This window comes from Hibiscus syriacus, unplaced genomic scaffold (genome assembly GCF_006381635.1).
Source record: "Hibiscus syriacus cultivar Baekdansim isolate YM2019G1 unplaced genomic scaffold, ASM638163v2 tig00110384_pilon, whole genome shotgun sequence".
NCBI classification, from domain to species: Eukaryota; Viridiplantae; Streptophyta; class Magnoliopsida; order Malvales; family Malvaceae; genus Hibiscus; species Hibiscus syriacus.
Genome location: NW_024062715.1, coordinates 6928026 through 6950106, shown reverse-complemented (window position 1 = coordinate 6950106; position 22081 = coordinate 6928026). Strand labels below are relative to the sequence as shown.

Genomic DNA, 22081 nt, shown 5'->3' with positions numbered 1-22081 from the left:
ATGGATTTAAAAATATACCCGCGTGGGAGGGTGTGGATTTGAAAATTTGTACCCATCATAGGTAGTGGGCGGGTGGTGGATTGAAAAATATTAAGTGGGTATGGGGATGGAGGAGGAGGTATCCACACCCGACCCGCCCGTTTGCCATGCCATCCCTACCATCTACTTTGTGTAAGTTTGATATGATGAAGTTTGATATGATGTGTTAAAACTATTATAACAAAAAATAGTTATTAATTTTAAATTTAAATAATATGAAATATTACTCACCCATGATTTATTAAAAATTTTTGAAATATTAAATTTTTTAAATTAAATAAAATATTAATTTAGATTTAGATTCTTTAGGGTTAAATTTCTATTTTTAAGATTTTTTAAAATAAATAATTACTTTGGAATTTAAAAATGGATAAAATTAATTTTGGTTTGATTAACGTTAAGAAATAAACTCAATTATGGACAAAATATAGGCTAAAAATTCTAGATTGTCAATAATGGGATTCGAACCCATGCCCTTTCGGACCAGTACCTGAAACTGGCGCCTTAGACCAACTCGGCCATCTTGACCTTTGATGGCGCGTGTTGCTGTAATAATTTATATATCGTTTATGTTTCTATTTTCCTGCCTAAACCATAGTCTCAGAAGATCAAAGAAGGAATATATGTAGATTCATCCTCTGAAATGCGTTCTCTTGTCCATAAACGAGTTCATACCCAAATCTCTTACAATTGTTATAAATGTATATCAACTCCAGCTGCCATTGAAGCCCCCATCCATTTGCAGCGTAGAAAATGATGAAACAAATCCAACTTTCTCTAATCCTTCTAGCCTTTTCATCGATGACAGAAGATCAATACTCTCTACTATCAAAAGCCCCAAACTTTTGCATGCCCATTTGCTCAGATCATCAAAACTTCAATCCGATATCACTGTTATAAATCTTTTGCTTGATGGGTACTGCAAATGTGGTTCAATGGAAGAAGCTGTCAAACTGTTTGGTGAAATGCCCGAACCAACCGTAACTTCATGGAATACTATGATCCATGGGTTCAATTACAACAGGTTGTTTGAGAGTTCTTGGTTATGGTTTCGAAACATGTGGCTGTCGGGTTCGGAACCCGATGAGATTAGTTATAGAAGGGTGCTTTCGGCTTGTGTTGCTATGCAAAGTACTACGTTCGGCAAGCAGGTTTATTCAGTTACGATGAAAAATGGGTTCTTTTCGAATGGATACGTTCGTACTGGAATTATTGATTTATTTTCAAAATGTCGTGCCTTTCGGGATGCGTTGAGGGTGTTTTATGACGTATCGACTTGTGAGAATGTGGTATGTTGGAATGCTATTATATCTGCAGCTGTTAAGAACGAAGAAAATTGGGTTGCTTTGGATCTTCTTGTTCAAATGAGAAAGCGGTTTTTGATGCCTAACAGGTTTACCTTCTCGAGTGTTTTGACAGCTTGTGCTGCACTTAATGAGGTTGAGATCGGAAAAGAAGTTCACGGGTGGATCGTTAAATGTGGCGCCGAAGATGTCTTTGTCGGAACTGCCTTGATTGACTTGTATGTCAAGTGTGGAGACATGGGTGAAGCTGTGAATTCATTCTCATGGATGCCTATGCTAAATGTTGCTTCTTGGACTGCTATAATTTCTGGATTTGTGCAGACAGATGATTGTGTCAATGCCCTTGAACTTTTTAAAGAAATGAGAGACGTAAATGTGGAAATAAACAGCTATACAGCTACTGCTGTTATTTCTGCCTGTGCTAAACTAAACATGATCGAAGAGGCTATGCAAATCCATTCGTGGATTATAAAGAGTGGATTTTTTATGCATTCAGTAATACAAGCTGCTTTGGTCAACATGTATTCGAAAATAGGATTCAGTAATATGGCTGACATAGTGTACAAAGAGATGGAAAGCATGAGGATTCCAGCAGATACATTAGCTGTGTTGATTTCTTCTTTTGCTCAGAAACAGAGTTCTCAACAAGTAATTGAATTATTAAGGAGACTGTTAAAGGACGGCGCAAGACCAGATAAGTCTTGTACTTCTAGTGTCATAAGTGTGATAGAATGTATAAAACTGGGGAGGCAGATGCACTGTTACACTCTTAAAACCGGGTTGATCTTCGATCTTTCTGTGGAGACTTCTCTTTTCACAATGTACTCGAAATGTGGTAGTTTAGAAGACTCATTAAAGGTATTTCAGAGTATGCCTGTCCATGACAATATTTCATGGGCTTCAATGATTGCTGGGTTTACAGAACATGGTTATGCAGAAGAAGCTGTTCAGATGTTCAAAGACATGAAATCTGAGGGCATCAGACCTGATAAAATAACTCTATCTGCAATTCTTTCTGCATGCTCGTCTCTTTATTCTCTGCGAAAAGGCATGGAAATTCATGGGTATGCAATCTGTGCAGGTCTCGGCAATGAAGCACTTATTTGTAGCACACTTATAACTGTATACGCAAAATGCAGAGCACTACGATTAGCAAGAAAGGTATTTGACATGCTTGTCCCAAAAGATCTTGTATCGTACTCGTCCTTGATTTCGGGGTATGCCCAAAGTGGTTTAGTTCAAGATGCAGTGTTGCTTTTTCGTGCAATGATGAAGTCTAATTTGGCAGTAAACTCATATATACTTTCACCTGTCCTTAGGGCTTGTGCATTTCCAGATGAATCAGGCATTGGGACTCAACTGCATTCACTTGCCGTAAAAGTAGGCTTAGTTTCAGAAGTTTCTGTTGGAAGTTCACTTGCTACAATGTACTCTGAATGTGGGAGCATTAAAGATTGTGAAAATGTATTCAACGAGATCAATAAACCTGATTTGGTAGGTTGGACAGCTATTATATCAAGCTATGCTCAGCATGGAAAAGGTTTAGAGGCCTTAAGAATCTTTGAGCTCATGAAGAAAGAAGGAATCAGCCCTGACTCAATAACTTTCGTTAAGGTTTTATCTGCCTGCAGTCATAGTGGGCTTACTGAAGAAGGTTACTACTATCTAAACTCAATGGCCAAAGACTACGGAATTCAACCTAATTACCGACACCATGCCTGCATGGTTGATATTCTTGGTCGGTCTGGGAAACTGAGAGAGGCTGAAGAGTTTTTAAACAATATGCCTACTGAACCTGATGCCTTCATTTGGGGAACTCTACTTGCTGCTTGTAAAGTACATAGAAATGTTGAACTCGGAAGGTTGGCAGCAAAGAAGCTCATCGAGTTACAACCTTGTAACGCTGGAGCTTATGTTTCCTTATCTAATATCTGTGCTGACATAGGTCAGTGGGAAGGAGTCCTAGAGATCAGAAGCCTGATGGAGGGAAGTGGAGCGAGGAAGGAAACCGGTCGGAGTTCTATCTAATATCTGTGCTGACATAGGTCAGTGGGAAGGAGTTGTAGAGATCAGAAGCCTGACGGAGGGAAGTGGGGTGAGGAAGGAACCCGGTCGGAGTTCTACTTGAATTTTGATGCAGATCACATTCTATTCTTTGTTGGGATGTTTCATGATATTTTAACTGAAGTTCCACACTTTCCCAGGAATTGACTTATTCTCAAGAAACTGGAGCTTGCTTTCCTGGACAAGGAACATCCCTTTCTCGTACGCTACAAATGTATGCCAATTATATTTGGAAGGCAACTTTCTACTTTGAATAATTTTTATTCATTGTTCTCTCGATCTTATACGTACTTATCTTATGTCTGTGAATGTAGGTTATGAGTATTTTTCCAACATAGGCATGTTCAATTTTTTTATAAAGATTTGCATGTATTAGAAGGGTCTCTGGAGAATCATATATCTATGTCTGAATATGCATTGACATGAGTATTTCAAGAAAAATAAAGAGTCGAAGTAACATAGACTTGATCTCTATCATGCCATCATCTGTCCACAATTCTTTCGAAAGTTGATTTTTGTGTGTGTTGACAGATCACATCATGGAGATTGGAGAAAGACTCTCATCGTTCAAAATGAAGGTTAACTTTTCAACTCGAAAATGAGGCAGTAGCTGCAACAGCACATGCTAAGTTGCGGGGAGCAAACCTCTATGTTCAAATTCAAGGCTAGATATTGTTTAAAGTGTAATCGTTTACTTCAATATGGTTAAAAAAACATTTTATAAAATTTATGGTTCAAATCAGCAATATACAACCCCTTGTATAAATCTTATGATGCTACCTACTTTGAAGCTTCTTTAGTAGCTTTTTATCTCTAACTCCATCATGAAGAAGATCATATGCAATAATAAGTTATATGACCCCTTTTCAACAAATCTTCTACAACCATCTTAGGAGCTGCAATTTCCTTCTTATCCGACTCAAAAATGGTGTTCACAATCTCAGGAACTATGCCCTTTTTTACCGTCAGGTGGATCAGACGAACTGCCTTATGAACTTTTTATTCTCTACTCAAAGACAGTTTATAACCCGTCCAAATGTCGTTGAAGATGGAAGGAACCCTTTCTCAACTTTTTCTAGAAGGAAATCATGACTCTTCCTGTTTTGCAGAAGCCATCAACCATAACACGATAAGTGTAACTGTATGGGAAACATCCATTTTCACCCATTTCATGGAAAAGCTTTTCAGCCATATTAATCTTTAGCTTCTCAGAAAAGGCATTAATCATAATATTGTATGTTGCCATTGTATGACAAACCTTGTATCTTTGTTCCATTTTTCTAAACAGATGATAAGCTCCGTCCAGCTCTCCATTACTGCAAAATCCATGGATCAGCGTGCCAAAACTAACAATATCAGGAGAAAGACCCTTATTTTCTATTTCTTCAAGGAAGTTTACGAGCTTTACAAAGGCTCTCAATAAGTATATTGTAGGTGATTATATTGGGAATACATTACACCTTTCTCCATCATGGTTTTAAAAGTTCCCATGACATCTTCGGACTTGGAAGTTTTGCAGAGGCCATTCAGCACAGAGTTATATGTGATCACATCAGGAATAACACCATAGTTCCACATTTGATTTAGAATCTCAACTGCATTATCCACTTTCAACTGCTTACACAGTATCCATCAATCAAAGTACTAAACGTAAAAATATCAAGAAGGTAGCCTTTCACGATAGCATCATTCAACAAATTATTAGCATCGGAGACGCATCCCATCTTGCATAATCCATTTATAACTACATTGTAAGTCCATATACTGGGACTGCAACCATTTCCCAACATCTCATTCATCAGCTGCAAGGCTTGCAATATAGTCCCTGCAAAGACAACCCTTTGATAAGAGTGTTATACATAATAATATTAGGCTTTAATCCTTTCCCCAAAGCCTCGTTAAATACAGCCAAAGCACTGTTTGTCTCACCATCCCGGCATAACCCGTTAATTAAGGAACAATAGGTGAACTCATCAGGAATAAAACCCTTGAAAATTGCATCATTGAGAATCTTGTCTGCATTTTGTATCATGCCCAATTTGCAATATCCATCAATGACAGCATTGTAGGCAAAACCATCCGGCTTCAGACCTTCGTTCACCATTTTATGCAAAAATATTTTGGCTTCTGCAACCTTGGCGCTCTTACACAAGCCACATATTAAGGTATTGTATGTAACAACATCCGGTTTCATACCTTCCTCAGCCACACCATTCAATAGACTAATGGCCTCATTGAGAGCTCCTTTTCTGCAAAGCCCTTGGAGATAAAGATATTGACTGTAAACAAATTTGGAGATATTCCCCTCTTTTTCACCTTATTCACCAGCTTTTCACTCTCGAACGTTACCATTCTTGCAGAGAATGTGTAAAAGTTTATTAAATGTAGTGGTAATTGGAGAAATTCCCAGGTCAAGCATCTCATCAAACAACTCATATGCTTCAATGTGATGGTTCTCTTCGAAAAACCCTCCTACTACGGTACAATAAGCCGCTGCATTTATCTCACATCCTTGCATAGGCATGTTTTTTAGAAGCCTCAAAGCAGCACGAGGCCTCTTCGTCCTACAAAACGACTTTATCCTAATCGTGAAAGTGTACACATCGGGAACAATCCCTTTATCTCTCATTCTCATATACACCTTGTGTGTCTGGTCGAAATATCCGTGTTCAACCAAAACATTCATGATTGCATTATAAGATAGGAACGTCGGCTCGCAATTATAAAAATCCATCCTCTCAAACACATCAATAGCTTCTTGAACTTTCTGTTTGCGTCCATAATTTTTCATGCACCCAATATAAACTCCTTCGAGGAGACTGTTATCGACATTCAGTCTCATCTCTAGCAGTACTTTCTCCATGGCCTCGAATTCCCCATGAAACCCAAGCTTGTCAACCATGCACTTATAGGTTAGCAACGTGTGCTTGAATCCATCTTCTTTCTTTACCGCATTGAACATTTGAAGCGCTTTGAGTGGATCCCTTTGGTATTTCAAAACTGCAGCTACATGTTTAGGAAACAAAGCAGGACTCATTCCGAGACGAAAATTCTAACACAGTATAATCATATTCAACCCCATTAAACCAATTAACATATGAAGGTGTTTAGCCCTTCTTCTCAGATAGAGCTTCGGATTATCCTAAAACAAGAAAAATAGCACAAAAAAGATATGATCATTAATTTGCAATTTGAAAAACCAAATTCAGAATTTGATCAACTCTTTTCAGTAATGAAAGGCTTTAAAGTTAAACGACTGGCAGACGGGGGGATTTTCTTCGAGCAAAATATTGCATAACATTTGAAACAAGTAAAATAAGCAAATGGGTATAGAATTATTTTATAACAGAACAAAATAACCCAGATAGATACTAATATAAAATTAAATAAATCTAATTAAAAATGTTACCGACTTTAACTTATAAAATTACAAATTCTCTATAAAGAAATCAAATTTAAAACAACTGGAAACAAAGTCAAATTCTTGAGGGTCAAACATGATTATCGTATTTATAGATATTTGTTTACTTTAAGGACTAAAATGAATATATGAGGAATTTAGTCTCAAAATTATATAAGAAAAAGTTAAAGTCGTTGACAACTACAGATTACTTTAACGTTTGCTCACTTTATTTTCCTAAATTCTTTTACATAATATTATATATTTATCTTAATTTTTTTCATTCATGATATTCCCTAATTTAAAAAAAAAAGGGCAAACTACGAGTTTAGTATCTAAACTATTATTTTATTCCAATTTGTTATATAAATTTTGTTTTTTCAAAATCATGCCTAAAGTTTAGTTTATGTTTCAATTTTGTATTTGTCGTTAAAAATTAACAGAACTATTGGCGTGATATTTTTATTTTTTTCAATGATGATGTGGTGTTATTTTATGGTGACATGTCAACATCACCGATAAATTTTTAACGGATGATACCAAAATAAAACTTAAACTAAATATTAGGTATTATTTAAAAAAATAAAATTTGGGTACTGAAACAGAATAAAAGTAATAGTTTAGGCACTAAACATGAGTTTACCTAAAAAAGAGTGATGGAATATGAATTGTTAATTAAAGCCTGAGGAGTAGGACCTCATGATCATCAGCATATAGTCTTCTTAAGAAGCCAGGTGATCTCCACTTCTCTGGAATTAACAACAAAAGTTCCAAGTAACCAGTACCTCTGCTCTGATATCTTTACTAGCTCTGCCCAAACCTTTAAATCTCCTCCAAATTTGAGATTATGGATGGCCAAAAGAAGAAACACAGCTGTCCCGGTGAGGTCTCCTTTTCTTCTTACCTTAGCACCGCCGAAGAGATCTTTGTGCATAAATTTGTAGAGCCTGGGATTAAGCATCCTCAGGTTGCCATTGGACCATTACGAGGAAATAAGAGCCGGGCGGGTGAAATCGGTGTCTTGGGAGCTGAAAAATACTTCAATACTAAACTCGGCGACATAGACGACGACAACGATGCTCGGCAGCATCAGATGGGTACACGGTGTCGGCCCGGGACATCGAGTGCGAGTTCCGAAGCGAGTTGGAGTAGCCAGAGTGTTCTGTTACGAAGTTTCATGAGGGATGGATCCGTGAACAAGGAAAAAAAGGTTGATGGAAGGAGCTTTTTCTCTAATCTTAGCTGCACCGGGGCTTGTTCCAATGGGAAGTCGGTTCTCGTCGATCAAATTAACGTTGATCGTGGAAGGGTTCATGCTAAAGAAGTGAGAAAGAAATTGATTCAACCGGATGTGTTCGATCAGACGAGTGTTCGATCGAACAGAGAAGCGTGTTTTCCGAAACTCGAAACACAGTTAGATGATCCAAGGAAATCGCTCGAAGTGTTCGGATCCACCGCGATGAAGAAAGGGGACGTAACCAAGAACCTCGAGAGGAAACTCTCGATGTTAACTTGGGATGCCATCCCGAACGCCCCGTCTGTTTCGAGAAACAGTCGGACGAACGATGATATCGAGAGTAATTGTAGTTCAGATCTCTTCGAGATCGATAACATATATGGCGATGGTCTAGAATCCATCGGCAAGTCTAGCTGCATGACACCGTATGCGCCGAGTGAGACCAGTGTCAAATGGAGCGTCGTCACGGCCGGAGCAAAGGACTGCCCGTCTGTTTCGGATTATGACAAAATGGAATCGAAAACAGCCAGTAGAGTGGCCAACACCACCAAAGAGGCACAAAGAAGCCGATCGGGAGGGATATTGGGGTGCAAGAGTCACAAATCAGCCATGGTCGTCGAAACAGCATACACAAAAAAGGAAAAAATGAAGAGTCCGAACACCATAGATCTTAATAAACTGTTTCCGTGAGAAAACTTTCACAATGGATGAATCAAAGCTAGGTGAAGAATCTTTTCTATATGAACAAAAGGTTTCCTTTTTAATTCTGTAATTCCTCATTTTGCATGTATATGAGCCTTTTGAAGCACTGATTGTGTCTCGCCGGAAAGTTGAACGACAATGGTCCATATATTGTCGTGTCACAAAAATGCACAACAGCATGGGAACATAACTACATAAGAGGAGAATCTGAATTTTGCTAGGCAAGTAGACAACATTTTGTCCAATCACTTCAAGTTTCTGTTGTTGTTATCTTGATTTTCAACCATGGGGACATTCATGTTTTGGGAAGCTTTATCATTTCCCTCCCTTCCAAGAGCCTATCAAAACATCGAGCTTTTTGCATTGACATTTGATTCCTCCATTTCGGAACTCAAAGATCCAAAAGCAAGAGGACACAACCATTGGAGAAAGTGGGCATTTATTTTATGTTGCAAAAAAAACCCAAGTCCCACCATTTCATGTTGTAACATTGTAATAAAAAAATATTTTTTAAGGATTTAGATTAGAACAACTACGTCAATAAGATATGTGTATGCTATCAACCGAAAATATTAAAGAAATTATTGAACCATTTCCTAGCAGATTAAGCTTTGGAATTTTTGACAATTGCTTTTTGCACTTAATGTCTAGTTGTTTTCAAACATTGCTTTGCAAACAATAGGATGAAAAGTCGCCACAAGATAGAAAAATGTGGCTATATCATCACCAAACTGTCTCTTTCTACTTGTCCATTTTGTGGGATCAATGGAAAGCTGCAAGCTTCAATGGTGCTTTCAAATTTAATGATCAAAACAACCAAGAATATTGTCCACAATGACATGTTTATGATATATATATATACATATTACTGAAATTTCAATTTCTCCGACTATAGTATTGAACTTTAGTTTTAATTTCAATTATGTCACTAGGCCATTAAAATTCAAATGGTGTGGTGATATGAATAAAACAATATTTTTTGGTGCAACTATTGATGCTTAAAACAATATCATTCTAGACACTAAACTTTAAATGTGTATCGATTTTAAACATCATTTTTGACACTCTGGTCAACATCGATAGCCAATCTCTTCCTATCGTCAATCATCTTTTGCGGTAAGATAGAGACCGAATCATTCACATTTTACTTCTCTTTCTTATCTTAAGATTGATTTTCCACGAAACTCACTTAAAGTCGACGAAAATCTATTTAAAAGTTCGAATGGCTAATACTTTGATCTCTTTTGATACCCGATATTCGATGAAATTAATTTTAAAATATGTTATTTGTCTTCTTGAAATAATATTTCTCACTATTTAATTTTATATGAATTTATATCTATTAACAAGTGATCAACTCGAGCTCATGATGAGATTATGAAGTGAGAATGTTGCACTATAAATGCACATTAAATTAGAGGGGAGGAGGGGTTGTCCATCACATCCAATCTTAAAATATCAACATTATCTTAAGCAGTGTTGGTTTAGAATAGTGCAACCATTGTTGGTTTAGACTTAAGGAAAAAACCATATCCACTTATTTATTAATTTAATGGGTTTTCTAGTTATAATTCTATCCTCTGTTTAGTAAGAATAAAAAATAATTCTTTTAATTTAACAGGTTTCTAATTATTAATAAAATTTTTATATGTAAAAATTAAATCAAATAATTTTTTAATTTAATTGATCGGATACTTCAAGTTCTACACTGCTTCAACCATTTAAATAAACAACAAAGAGAGGATATGAGTTAAGACACATGTCACTGTTGTTATCTAGTTCTAACATCAGCATAAACTGAGAAGAAGATAACGCAGATAAAGATACTGTCGGAGAAGCACAACATTACAAGACAGATCAACGGCCCACTCCGTATAGTTACTAAATGTCTTGAACCCAAAAGACAAAAAAAGATTTATGAGGTTGAGGGCGAGCATTCGATCGAATCGAATTAAAAAGTTTTTAAATTATTTAAGTTAATGAATCTTATTTTATAACTCAAGTTTTAAATTTTGAGTTAATCAAATTCTATTTTATATTTGTATAACCCCCTAGACCCGGCCTGGACGTTATGATCAAATCTAGGCGGTTTTATATCGTATTTAGAAATTCTTTTCATATTTAAAACAACGTTAAAATTCATATAATAGTATAATATGAAATTAGTCATAAGAAAAATTCATACGATAAACATATATATGCATAAATCAGAAAACTATAAAACATTTACAAAACAAAATATTGATAATACAGATATATCAAAACAGTAGTAAAACACGTGTCACCAAAGTATAACAAAAAGACATATAGAGATATACAATGGTACAAAAATAGGAGTAGTTGGTCCTCATGATGCCAAGTCTGTTAGTTTACGGTCTGCTACTATCTGAAAAGGTTAAAATTTACAAAATGAGCTAAAAAAGCTCAGTGTGCTCCTTACGGTGAATAAAAGAGAAAATAACCTCAGTGACCAAAAATCCTAGATAATATACGATTTTGACCAACTTTTTTTGGATTTGCGAAAATGACCAACAAAATCGCAATGCGATAGTCTACAGTTGTTGTTGCGATAGTCTACAGTTGTCGTTGCGATTTTCCAAATTCGTTGTGATAGTTAAAAAAACGATTTTGTTTCTTAAGAATTTTCTCTAAAAAGATAGTATCCGCGCGGACGTGTCGAAGACACGTATGACCACGACCACGACCACGACCACGACCACGACCACGACCCGGCCGGCCCGGCCCGGCCCGGCCCGAGACGGACGGACGGCGGCGGCGGCGCGCGAGAGTCCCCCTTGTTCTCTATTACTCAACAAGGAAGTGAGAAAGTCAAGCCTTAAATACCATTCCCAATAGTGTTTCCAATACTATGTGGATTGAGCATTACCAACACTTGTTTCCAATACAATGTGATTATTCAGGAAACAATTAACAATCATGCACCTTAAAACAATTGAATTAGCAACCAATTGCATTAGTATTATACGATTAAATATGTCATAATTAAAAGTCAATCTACAATCAATCGCGATTATTGCAATTTTAAGCAAAACATTCAAAAATAATATCACTATTTAAGGCTCAATCCCACATAGTATTGAGAACAAGTGTTGGTAATGCTCAAATCCCACATAGTATTGGAAACACTATTAGGAATAGTATTTAAGGCTTGGCTTTTTCACTTCCTTGTTGAGTGATAGAGAACAAGGGGGACTCTCGCGCTCAGCCGCCGCCGCCGTCTCGTGGTCGTGGTCGTGGTAATACGTGTCTTCGACACGTCCGCGCGGATACTATCTTTTTAGAGAAATAAAATATTTTTTTTAAACTATCGCAACGAATTTTCGCAACGAATTTGGAAAATCGCAACGACAACTGTAGACTATCGCAACGCGAAATGAAAAATCGCAACGCGAAATAGAAAATCGCCACGCGAAATGGAAAATCGCAACGCGAAATGGAAAATCGCAACGCGATTTTCAACTATTGCAACGCGAACTGGAAAATCGCAACGCGAAATGAAAAATCGCAACGCGAAATGCAACGTGAATTTGCGATAGTGGAGATCGCAATGCGAATTAGAGATCGCATTGCGATTTTGTTAGTTATTTTCGCAAATCCAAAAAAAGTTGGTCAAAATCGTATATTATCTGAGATTTTTGGTCACTGAGGTTATTTTCTCTGTATAAAAACATCAGATAAAATACTTCAGTAAAAAAATAGTTCATCAAACATATTTTAAAAATATGAACAATACCCCCGTCTGATCAACAGAATGTGTAAGTTCCCTAGAATCATACACCCACTTGCACACCCAGTAAGGGCCTTATACATATACCATAAGAACCTACGGTAAGGACTTACCATGTGTACAAAGTAGGGGAGCTTGCGGTAAGGTCTTACAAGTCATAGACTAGGCCTAATATGCTTCCTCCAATAATTCTCCCAATGACAGTAATAAACATGTATGTATTCGAATTAAAACGATATTTTAATCCATTAAAATATGAAAATATTTCATACTCATAAACTAGACACAGAAATACAATAACCATATATCATATCATAAATATACAGTAAATCAAATATCATATAAACAATATTTAGAAAATCAGGTATCGTGTCGTAAAAATATTCAATATCATTAGAAATCTAAAACAATTTAGATAAATAGTTAAAAACAGTAATGTAACACTATCAGGAAACACACATGTACTCGACCATTACTAGGATGGCATAGGATAAACACAGATGCCAGCTGTAATCCCTCAGACGACAGTTCAAAATGTGGTGAATACTCAAGAAACCATGAGGGGGAATGGATCTTGGGATTCCATAAATACATCGGCATATGTTCGGTACTTGAAGCTGAACTTTGGGGCGCATATATAGGAATGAAAATGGCATGGGAACTGGGGATTCATGGAACTAGACAATAAGGAGGCCATTCAGCTAATGGAAAACAAGCTTCATGCAGACAAACTCGCATATTAGGTCAGTAATTATTTCTCTCATTTACTAAATATATATATATATATATATATATATATTATTCTTCACCTATAAATTTAAATATATTCGATATTTATTCCTTATGAATAATGTATTGATGATAATACAAAAAGCAATCATCATAACTTAACATAAAATTATAATTTTATAAATTATAAAATACATAGAAAATATCATAACAAATAAAAATTAAACATATACGTTTGAATTTAAAATCAAATTTCAAACACAAATTATTTTTAAAAAAAATTATGTTTAATATTACTTATAACCTAAAAAATATTTTGAATCCAAAAATAATTTTCAGAAGTTAAACAGGCCTTAAGCTTTGCCCGAAGATGTGAAGATTCCGTTATAATCTAAACATCAAGAGACAAAGTATGGAGAATCTATCATCGAATTTTCTATACTGCCCCTAAATTTCGTCCAACAAATGACAATAATGCCATTTTGTTCCAGCTGTCAGACTCCTATTGATCTATCATGTATCTTAAAATATTTCCTAACGGAGCAGATATAAACTCCCAAAACCCTAGCATTTTGTCCTCTCGCTCTCGCACTGTTCTCACTCGTTGCTATCCAAGGAGAGGGAAATAATATTAGGGTTTTAGAAAAAAACAGAGAGAAATAGGCAATTATTTAGGTTAGGGTTTGATTTTTCATCGTTTGGCTGTAAGAAAGAAAACAAAATGGTGGCAGACAAAGGAAAGAAGATGAAAGTAGCAGAGAAGGGAGAAGAAGAGAAATTTGAACAAATCGACGGAGACCTCATTCTTTCCATCGAGAAGCTTCAAGAGATCCAAGACGAGCTCGAGAAGGTCCAATTTTCTCATTCTCATTTCACTTTCAGTTATATATCCGTTCATGTTTTTTCGCTCTTTGTATATGGTTTATGAGAAATTTTGAGGAATGCTGCAGGGAAATTTTGGATTTTCTCGTGTTTATCTGGGATGATTTAAGTGTGTGAGTATTGAATTTTCTGTAATAACAATTTTGCGTCAATGAAATTAATGTTTATAATTTTGTTTCTTTGATTAGTAATTACCGTACCTGATCAACTTTGTATGTTGGATCTGTCTGAATTATATGGACGACCTTAATTGTTTCCTTCTACGAGTTTAAGTGTCCACTTGCTGTCTTAAACACGAGTTTTGATAGGTCACTTTTGGGTATCATGTCTTATTGCGGAGAAGGCGTTAATGGGATTGTTAATTTCTGTATCCGGTCTTCCTATGTCGTTTTTATGTTCTGCATTTTTTTAGGAAGCTCGAGTCCCTTGATTATTCTCTTTTATGTGTTAAGTGCCCCCCTTGCTTAGATACGGTGGGGGAGTTCCTTTACGTTTGTGTCTTATTGCCACCGGGGGTGGGGTTGTGTGGTAAAACTGGATTGTTAATTTCTGTACCTGATCAGCTTTCGTAGTCATTTTTATGTTCTGCATCGCATCATTGCAAAAAGCTTTAGTCTCTTAATTGTTCTCTTCTACATGATGTAAAGAGTCGTTCAACACATTGTTTTAGGTGGTTACTTTAGGATCTTATGTCTTATTGCAGAGTTGATTTAAGTTGGATATGTTTTCTTTGAGCTTATTTATAGGTGGTAAATGGTTATTCATGGTGTTTCTATTTTTAAACTTTTATTGTTTCTTTTTGGTATTTTGTAGATCAATGAGGAGGCGACTGAGAAAGTTTTGGAAGTGGAGCAGAAGTACAATGAAATACGCAAGCCGATTTATGATAAGCGGAATGAGAAGATTAAGTCAATTACTGATTTCTGGTTAACAGCTGTAAGCGGTTCCAATCTTTCCTATAAATTTATATATTTTTTCTTTAAAGCTGTCTCCATGATGAGGAGAAGGGTTTTGGTTGACTTGTATTCTTTATGTACAGTTCTTGAGTCATCCTGCTCTTGGTGAACTTTTGAATGAAGAGGATCAGAAGGTTTAATATCACTTCTTTCCAAAACTGAAACTGGTTCTGCACTTATATAGTTATATTACTTTGCAAAATTTATTTTTGGCTCCATTTATTTATTTATTCATTTATTAAGAGGTGTTCTGGATTTGCCTGATATATTCTAGTTAATTGTTTTCTTATTTATTCATTCTTCTTATTTTCAACCTTTTGTTTCTTGATAGATATTCAAGTATATTAGCTCACTCGAAGTGGAGGATTTTAAAGATCTGAAATCTGGCTACTCCATTACGTTTGTAAGTTCATTTATTTTCCTTTTCTTATCTTAATTCTGTAAGAAACTGAAGTTGCACTTGATTTCTTTTTATTGCATTAAATGTCTGGTATAAGAAACATTTAATCATGGTTTAATCAGTCATCATGATTTTTTGGCAACTGTTATTATGCCTTTTCAGAACTTCGATTCCAATCCATACTTTGAAGATACGAAGCTTACAAAGACCTTTACCTTCCTTGATGAAGGAATCTAGATTATTGCCACCAAAATCAAGTGGAAAGAAGGCATGGTGAGGGTTTCTTCTCTTATCATGTCTACTCATCTTCTTGTTATTTGTTTCCCTTGGTTATTATATGCTACATTAGTTTTTTAAATGTAAGGGCTTGCCAAATGGAGTTGATCATGAGAAGAAAGGAAACAAGCGGTAGTTTGCTGAAGAAAGGTTTGTTTATCATATCCAATTATCCATCAATAAATGTTTCCTCAGTCTGAGGACTTAAGTCGCATAAAACCTGGGCTTAGTTTCTCTGTTGTGAAATGCAGTGACTTCATTTTTTATTTTCTCAATAAATTTATTGAACTTCAGCCTAGCATCTTATTAGAATATTATACACTAGATAAATAATTGTAAAGGAAAATAAAGGGAAAAAAAGGAAAGTTGAGGAAAGTAAATAATCTATGTAATTTTTGTTTGGATAGTTAAAATTCGTAAGGGAAAGGAAAGTTAAAGAATTTTTACAAATTTTGGTTGGATAAACAGTGGAAAGAAAAGGAATTATTTTAATGATGTTTTTCCAATTTTACCCTTTTTATAAAATAATTGATGTAAAAGGTTAAGGGTAAAACGAATATTTCACGGGTCTTTTAAAATATTCTCTTCCTTTCCCCAGCCTTTTCCCAAATTGGGGTAATTAAGAACTGAGAATTTCAAGGGAAAACAAGGGATATTCAACACTCTTTCCTTTCCCTTGTTTATATAAAAGAAATTATCCAGACAAGGGAAAAGATCTTATTTCCCCTTACTTTCCCTTGATTTTGTACAATCCAAACTTAGGGTTAGTTTTTTCACAAGTCATCTTTTATTTTTAGTTATATAGAGCCAAACCTTGGCAGCTCGAGTTTCCTTTTTTAGTGCAGACAAATTAAGATTACACATGCATTACATATTGTATAGTAAAGTTTTATTTATTGAAATTTATTACAATTAATGACTAAATGTATGTATTTATACATTAATTTTAGTTTCTTGTTAACTTCTAGCATGCTAAGAATTTGCTGTTCTGTGAAGTTTGGATCCACTTATGCCATCGTCTTGTATTTGATATATCTTCTTTCACTTAGTCACTTGCAAATCATCTATAATATTGTACTAAAATTATTACACATGAATGCAGCTTCTTTACCTGGTTTACTGATGCTCAGCAGAAAGATGACATGGATGAGATTCATGATGAGGTAAACTCTATATGCATGTGCTGCATGTATGTAGTTTGTCCATTTTTTTTTTCTTATTTGGGTAAAGAGCTGGTCTAAGCATTCACTTGATAAAACTACAGGTAGCGGAGATTATCAAGGAGGATTTATGGCCCAATCCCATCGCATATTTTAACACTGTAACTTCCCCTGGTTTTGTTTCATACCATTTACTTAAAGATCATCTTTTGCTTCCCTTATTAATTTTTTAGTAACTTAATGCAGGATGCTGATGAAGATGATTTTGATGGTGATGAAGAGGTATTTCATCTCTCTCCCCCCCCCCCTATTATTTCTTTCAAAAACTTATTGCTTATGTTTCCTGTACCCATTTGTTCTAGGATGTTTTCTTTTCATGATAATGGGATGCTGTTGGTTTTGTGGTCTTTATTTTAACATTTTTGATTTATTTTTCAACGAAGATGATAACTGAAGTAACATCTGGCCTCTAGTTATATACTAGTTGCTTGCTTTGCAATCAAGAACTTATGTAAAGTTGCTAAGGTAATGGGGAGGATAACCATCGTTAAGGTAGCTTTCTCTGCTGGATAAGCAACTGGCATTGTTGCCACAAAATAGGTACGACTCTTTTCCTTTTTTCTTTTTGGTTCGATCTGTCTTTTACCTTTTTTAATCATTTTGTATGTTTTTCAGGTTTCCTCCCCCATGGTGACATGAACTGATTCGGCATGCTAGCTGGCTGGTCTATAATCTATAGTTTGCTTTATATGTATTTGTGTGATCAATTTATTATTATTTTTTTGTGTCGTGTCCAAAAAGATTATAAGCTTTATGTGCTTTGATCCAAAACTATGCCTTTACTCGCAAGCCCCAAAATTTGAAGATTATTTGATGGATCTATGTGGTAAGTGAAATTAGAACCATTAGAGATTTACCTAAGAAATGCATCACTGTTCATTAGTATGTCTCCATTCAATGGACGAATTGAAAATGTCTGATCATCTGAAACTGATATCTTTAGAGAAGATGACGAGTCATGGAAGTCATTAGTAAGGTTAGTCGAGCTCAAGTTCTAAGAAATTCAATTCAAATTTTGATGCTTGATTCAGATTCAATTAGGCTGGTTTATGCTTGCTTATCAAGAAAATTGAACTTGATATTCATGTTTGGCTTCGAAATTGGTTAGTTATTCTTGGGCTAAGTTGATCGAGATTTAATTTTAAAGAAACTCGTGTGATTCTAAGCAAGATTTGTGAATTTCATGGCATTTTGTTTTATGAAATGAACATCTGATTTGTGTTAATGATGTCGAAAATGAGTGAACTAAACATTTTAAGGTCCAATGACATCCAGTAGTGATCGACTGTAATGGTGAGCTATGATTGTTGATAGGAGATCTGATTTTGATTGGATTTAAGGATTATATTGATATTTTATTTAAATTTTAATGGTTAAATTTGTATTTATCTAAAGTTCAAGGATTAAATTAAATATCAACGTTATTTACTAACTTTTTATATCATCAAACTAACTAGAATTAATGACTCAATTATTGAAATATAATTAATTGATAAATAAAAATAATTAAAACATAACTTTTTTTTAAAAAAAATTAATGATTAAAAATAGATAAAACTAAAACCAAAGGACTATTTACAATTGAATTGAATGTATTAAGGGCAAGTGACATTTAAAAGTGTGGTAGAAATGAACTTTTAAAAGTATTTTACAAAAGCATAATTTAAAATTTAACTCTTCGAGATTATTGTTAAAAAGTGAATTTCAAAAGATAAAATATCATACATTATGTTGTGAATTAAAAATATGACATTTAAGTTATATTTACACTTATATATAAATCATATCAATTTAAACTATAACAAATTTTAAAAATTATATATATTATTATATAAATATATCAATTGAAATATAATAAAAATATAAAAATACAAATAAAAATATATTTTATATAACTCACTATTAATATTTTAATATATAAATCATGAATTTTATTTATTTTTAAATAATTAAAATAAATTATTAAAAGTAATAAATTATTTTTTAAGGATGTTAGTATTAAATTATTAAAAAAATATAAATATATAATTGAGCGAAGCCCATGCATTAGTAAGATTAAAATTATAATTTACTTCCTTATAATTTACTTCCAAACGCAAAGTTGACAATAAAAAGGCTAGAAATCCTAGCTTTTGCGGTTAGTTTGAAACCATAATTTTCACCGTAATTTTTTATTATTTTTCTTTACATATTTAGCATTGATTTTACTGTCAAAACATACATTTTAGCTATAAGTTCTTTATGAAAGTATAACCAAACAAACCCTAAGAAAATAGGGTAAACTACAAGCTTAGTATTTAAACCATCACTTTTGTTTTGTTTTAGTACTTCAAAATTATACTTAAATACTTGTGTGTGTGGTGTGTGTGAATGGTTTAGGTTTAATTAAAATTTATAACTCATAAATAAATATCTTTTAACTCACAGTAAAATAATATTTTTTTATCTCAATCTCAAATCTTAAACCCCAACCTAAAATCTCAACCCTAAACCACAAACCTTAACCTCTAAATATCAAAGCTTAAATTTTAAACTCTAATTTTAAAAAGAAAAAAATGTTTTACAAAATATTTATTTATTATTTGTAAATTTTAATGAAATCTAAGTCATTTATTTATTTAAATTTAATGAGTATAAATTAGTTTAAAACTTATTAATTTTATATAGTATGAGTATGTTCTAACTATATATATATATACACACACATAAGTAATCATTTTTTGCAAACTCAGAACTGAAATTTCTTCATTTTCTTTTTTCTTTTTTCTTTTTTAAATGGATGCATGGGAATGTCAACTACCCATCATCTTCCTCGACGAAAATCTATGAAAATTTTCATTTTTTTCAATGAACCTTGTCACCATGGAGATGCCTGATCACATTCTAGACGACTTCTCTAATGTCTTCCGTGGCATAAGCCATTAATCATGAGCCTTTTTCGACCAATATAATTCATTTGGGATCTATCCGAACGCATAGTTATAGACATTTAATATCATTTATAACATGAAGGTGAAAGCACTCATCAATATAAGTGTACGCGCTTATACCAACATACATACATGCGGCGACTGCATGGGCACAAGAATATCTCCAAGATTGAAAACGACCACAGTCATTGTAACACCCCAATTTAAGGGCTAAATTTAAGAAATTATAAAGTGGTAAATTTAATTGGCATTTTGGAAGAAAATTGAGGATTAAATTATAAAATCGTAAAGTTGGCAGACCATTTTAAGAAGTACAGTAAGTTCAGTGGCTAAACTCATAGTTTACCCATTTTTCTTTTGGAATGAATTATAAACCCATTCCCGTATGTTTTATGCGCATATTTCCCAGTTTTCTTCTTCTTCTCAACCCTCTTTTCAACTCTGATATACTCGTCGTCCGACCTCCGATCGATGAACCGAAACCGCCATCGTGTTTGTTGTCGACCGAGGAACAAAACCCCTCAAACATTTCGTCGTGAATCGTCGCCGTTCGTCGTTAATTTCAGTCGGAAGTATCGTCGGTAATAACTCGATTTCAGTTGGTTTTTCTTCGATTCACGACGTTCCGGCCGCCTGTTTACGACACCTCCCTCACCATCGTGTTCCTTGCATCGTTCCGAGTCCACCGGTGTTCTCCGTTTCTCCGTCGTCGTCGGCGCGTGGAGGGGTGAGACCGTTAATTTATGTTTGGGTGCTATTTATGTAAAATTCGGGTGTTAGTTTAGTAAATATTTACAGAATGTGGCTAATTTGGTAATTAATTTCTGTTAGGGTGATATTTGTGTAAAATAGTCGACCGTTGACCGCCGTTGACCACAGTTGACTAGAATTGGTAAGTTGGTTTTAACTGATTTATCATCCGATTCGATCCGTTTTTTAGAATTAAGCTCCATTTTTTATATAATTTATGTTGATATGGATCCGAGAAAATATTGGAAGATGGTTTCAAGATCAAGGACGTTTGAATGGAATTTAATGGTCGATCAGTATTACACGGAAATCGAGGTAATACTTTACTACCTCTTTATGTTTTATGGAACATGTTGATATTGGTAAATGCATGAATAAGATGATCACTTTTGTGAAGTTGAATAATTTATACACTCGATATGAATGTGGTAGAAATTCTATAACTGAATACGGATCGAATGACTAATATAAGAGATTGAGGAATTGTTAGAATTAAATTACAAGTTTGTGATTAGTGATAAAGAAATCAGCCCTGAATTTGTAACTTATATTTTATATCATCAAAGGTACTTGGATGGAAAATTATGAGAATACTCGGGTAGGGTAAAATTACGAAATTACCCTTATGTTGTAGGATGACAAGAATTGTCCCTGGAAGTTGGTTGATAACTCTGAAAAGATATATTGATTCGATAAAATTTCATATGTGCATAAGAAATGTTAGTTTTGCTTAGGAAATATGGATAACCGATTTTTAAACCCAAGAGGGTTTGTGCAAGATAATATAAGTCGGTTAAAGAATCATTTCAAGATCAAAGAATGTTCGGGAAATCAATTAACCATTGGATCTCTAAAGTATAATTATTTTTGTTAAGAGTTAATACCGAAATTATCTGGTTAAGAAATTACTAAAATGCCCTTGAGAGGTAAAAATAGTCCAAGTTGACTCTGAACGAGAAGGTAACCTGAGAATTTGTACTTAAACCGATAAATTATTGATTTAATGGTTGAGATCCTACTTTTGTATGGAAAATTCCTAATAATTCGTTAGTAATGTCTGAAAAGACTTTTAACCTGGAAATCTCTGAGTTATGAGTAAATACCAAAAAAATAAATTATCAAGGGTGTTATTTTGTCAGAATTGTTCGAAATGACTAGAAAAGATGATACGTTTGAATTAAATGATAAGATCAGATGGAAGGAAATGATTGGAATACACTGGATCTGTAAGATGACCAAAATACCCTTGTAATGGAAATGATTAAAGAATATCACAAAGCCAGGAATGAATAGATATCATCAACCTTTGAAATGAATGGAAGAACATTGAGCATAAAAATGTCAAAAATACCCTTATGACCAAGGATAAGTAAATGAATTGGATTCATTAAGGAATCCATATAAACCTGGATGTTGCATTGTTTTTTTTAAGTTATGGAACATA

General features: G+C 34.3%; 2 protein-coding genes, 1 non-coding gene and 2 pseudogenes across 3 annotated transcripts; 3 read left to right on the top strand and 2 right to left on the bottom strand.

Moving 5' to 3' along the window:
* Positions 1-486: 486 nt before the first annotated feature.
* Positions 487-567, bottom strand: TRNAL-CAG. Its single transcript has one exon. It is a non-coding gene; the product is annotated as a tRNA-Leu (tRNA).
* A 105-nt stretch (positions 568-672) lies between these two features.
* On the top strand, positions 673-3448 carry LOC120122213 (pentatricopeptide repeat-containing protein At1g74600, chloroplastic-like). The gene is given in 2 exon segments (XM_039141411.1): positions 673-766; positions 768-3448. Coding segments are annotated over 2 exon segments (2688 nt in total). The 5' UTR covers positions 673-682; the 3' UTR covers positions 3372-3448.
* Positions 3449-4183: 735 nt separating this feature from the next.
* Positions 4184-6524, bottom strand: LOC120122068 (annotated as a pseudogene).
* A 1051-nt stretch (positions 6525-7575) lies between these two features.
* On the top strand, positions 7576-9212 carry LOC120122126 (protein PHYTOCHROME KINASE SUBSTRATE 3-like). Its single transcript, XM_039141359.1, has one exon. It carries the CDS (start codon positions 7655-7657, stop codon positions 8732-8734), a length of 1080 nt encoding a protein of 359 aa, XP_038997290.1. The 5' UTR covers positions 7576-7654; the 3' UTR covers positions 8735-9212.
* Positions 9213-13850: 4638 nt separating this feature from the next.
* LOC120122257 lies at positions 13851-17596 on the top strand (annotated as a pseudogene).
* Positions 17597-22081: the final 4485 nt, after the last annotated feature.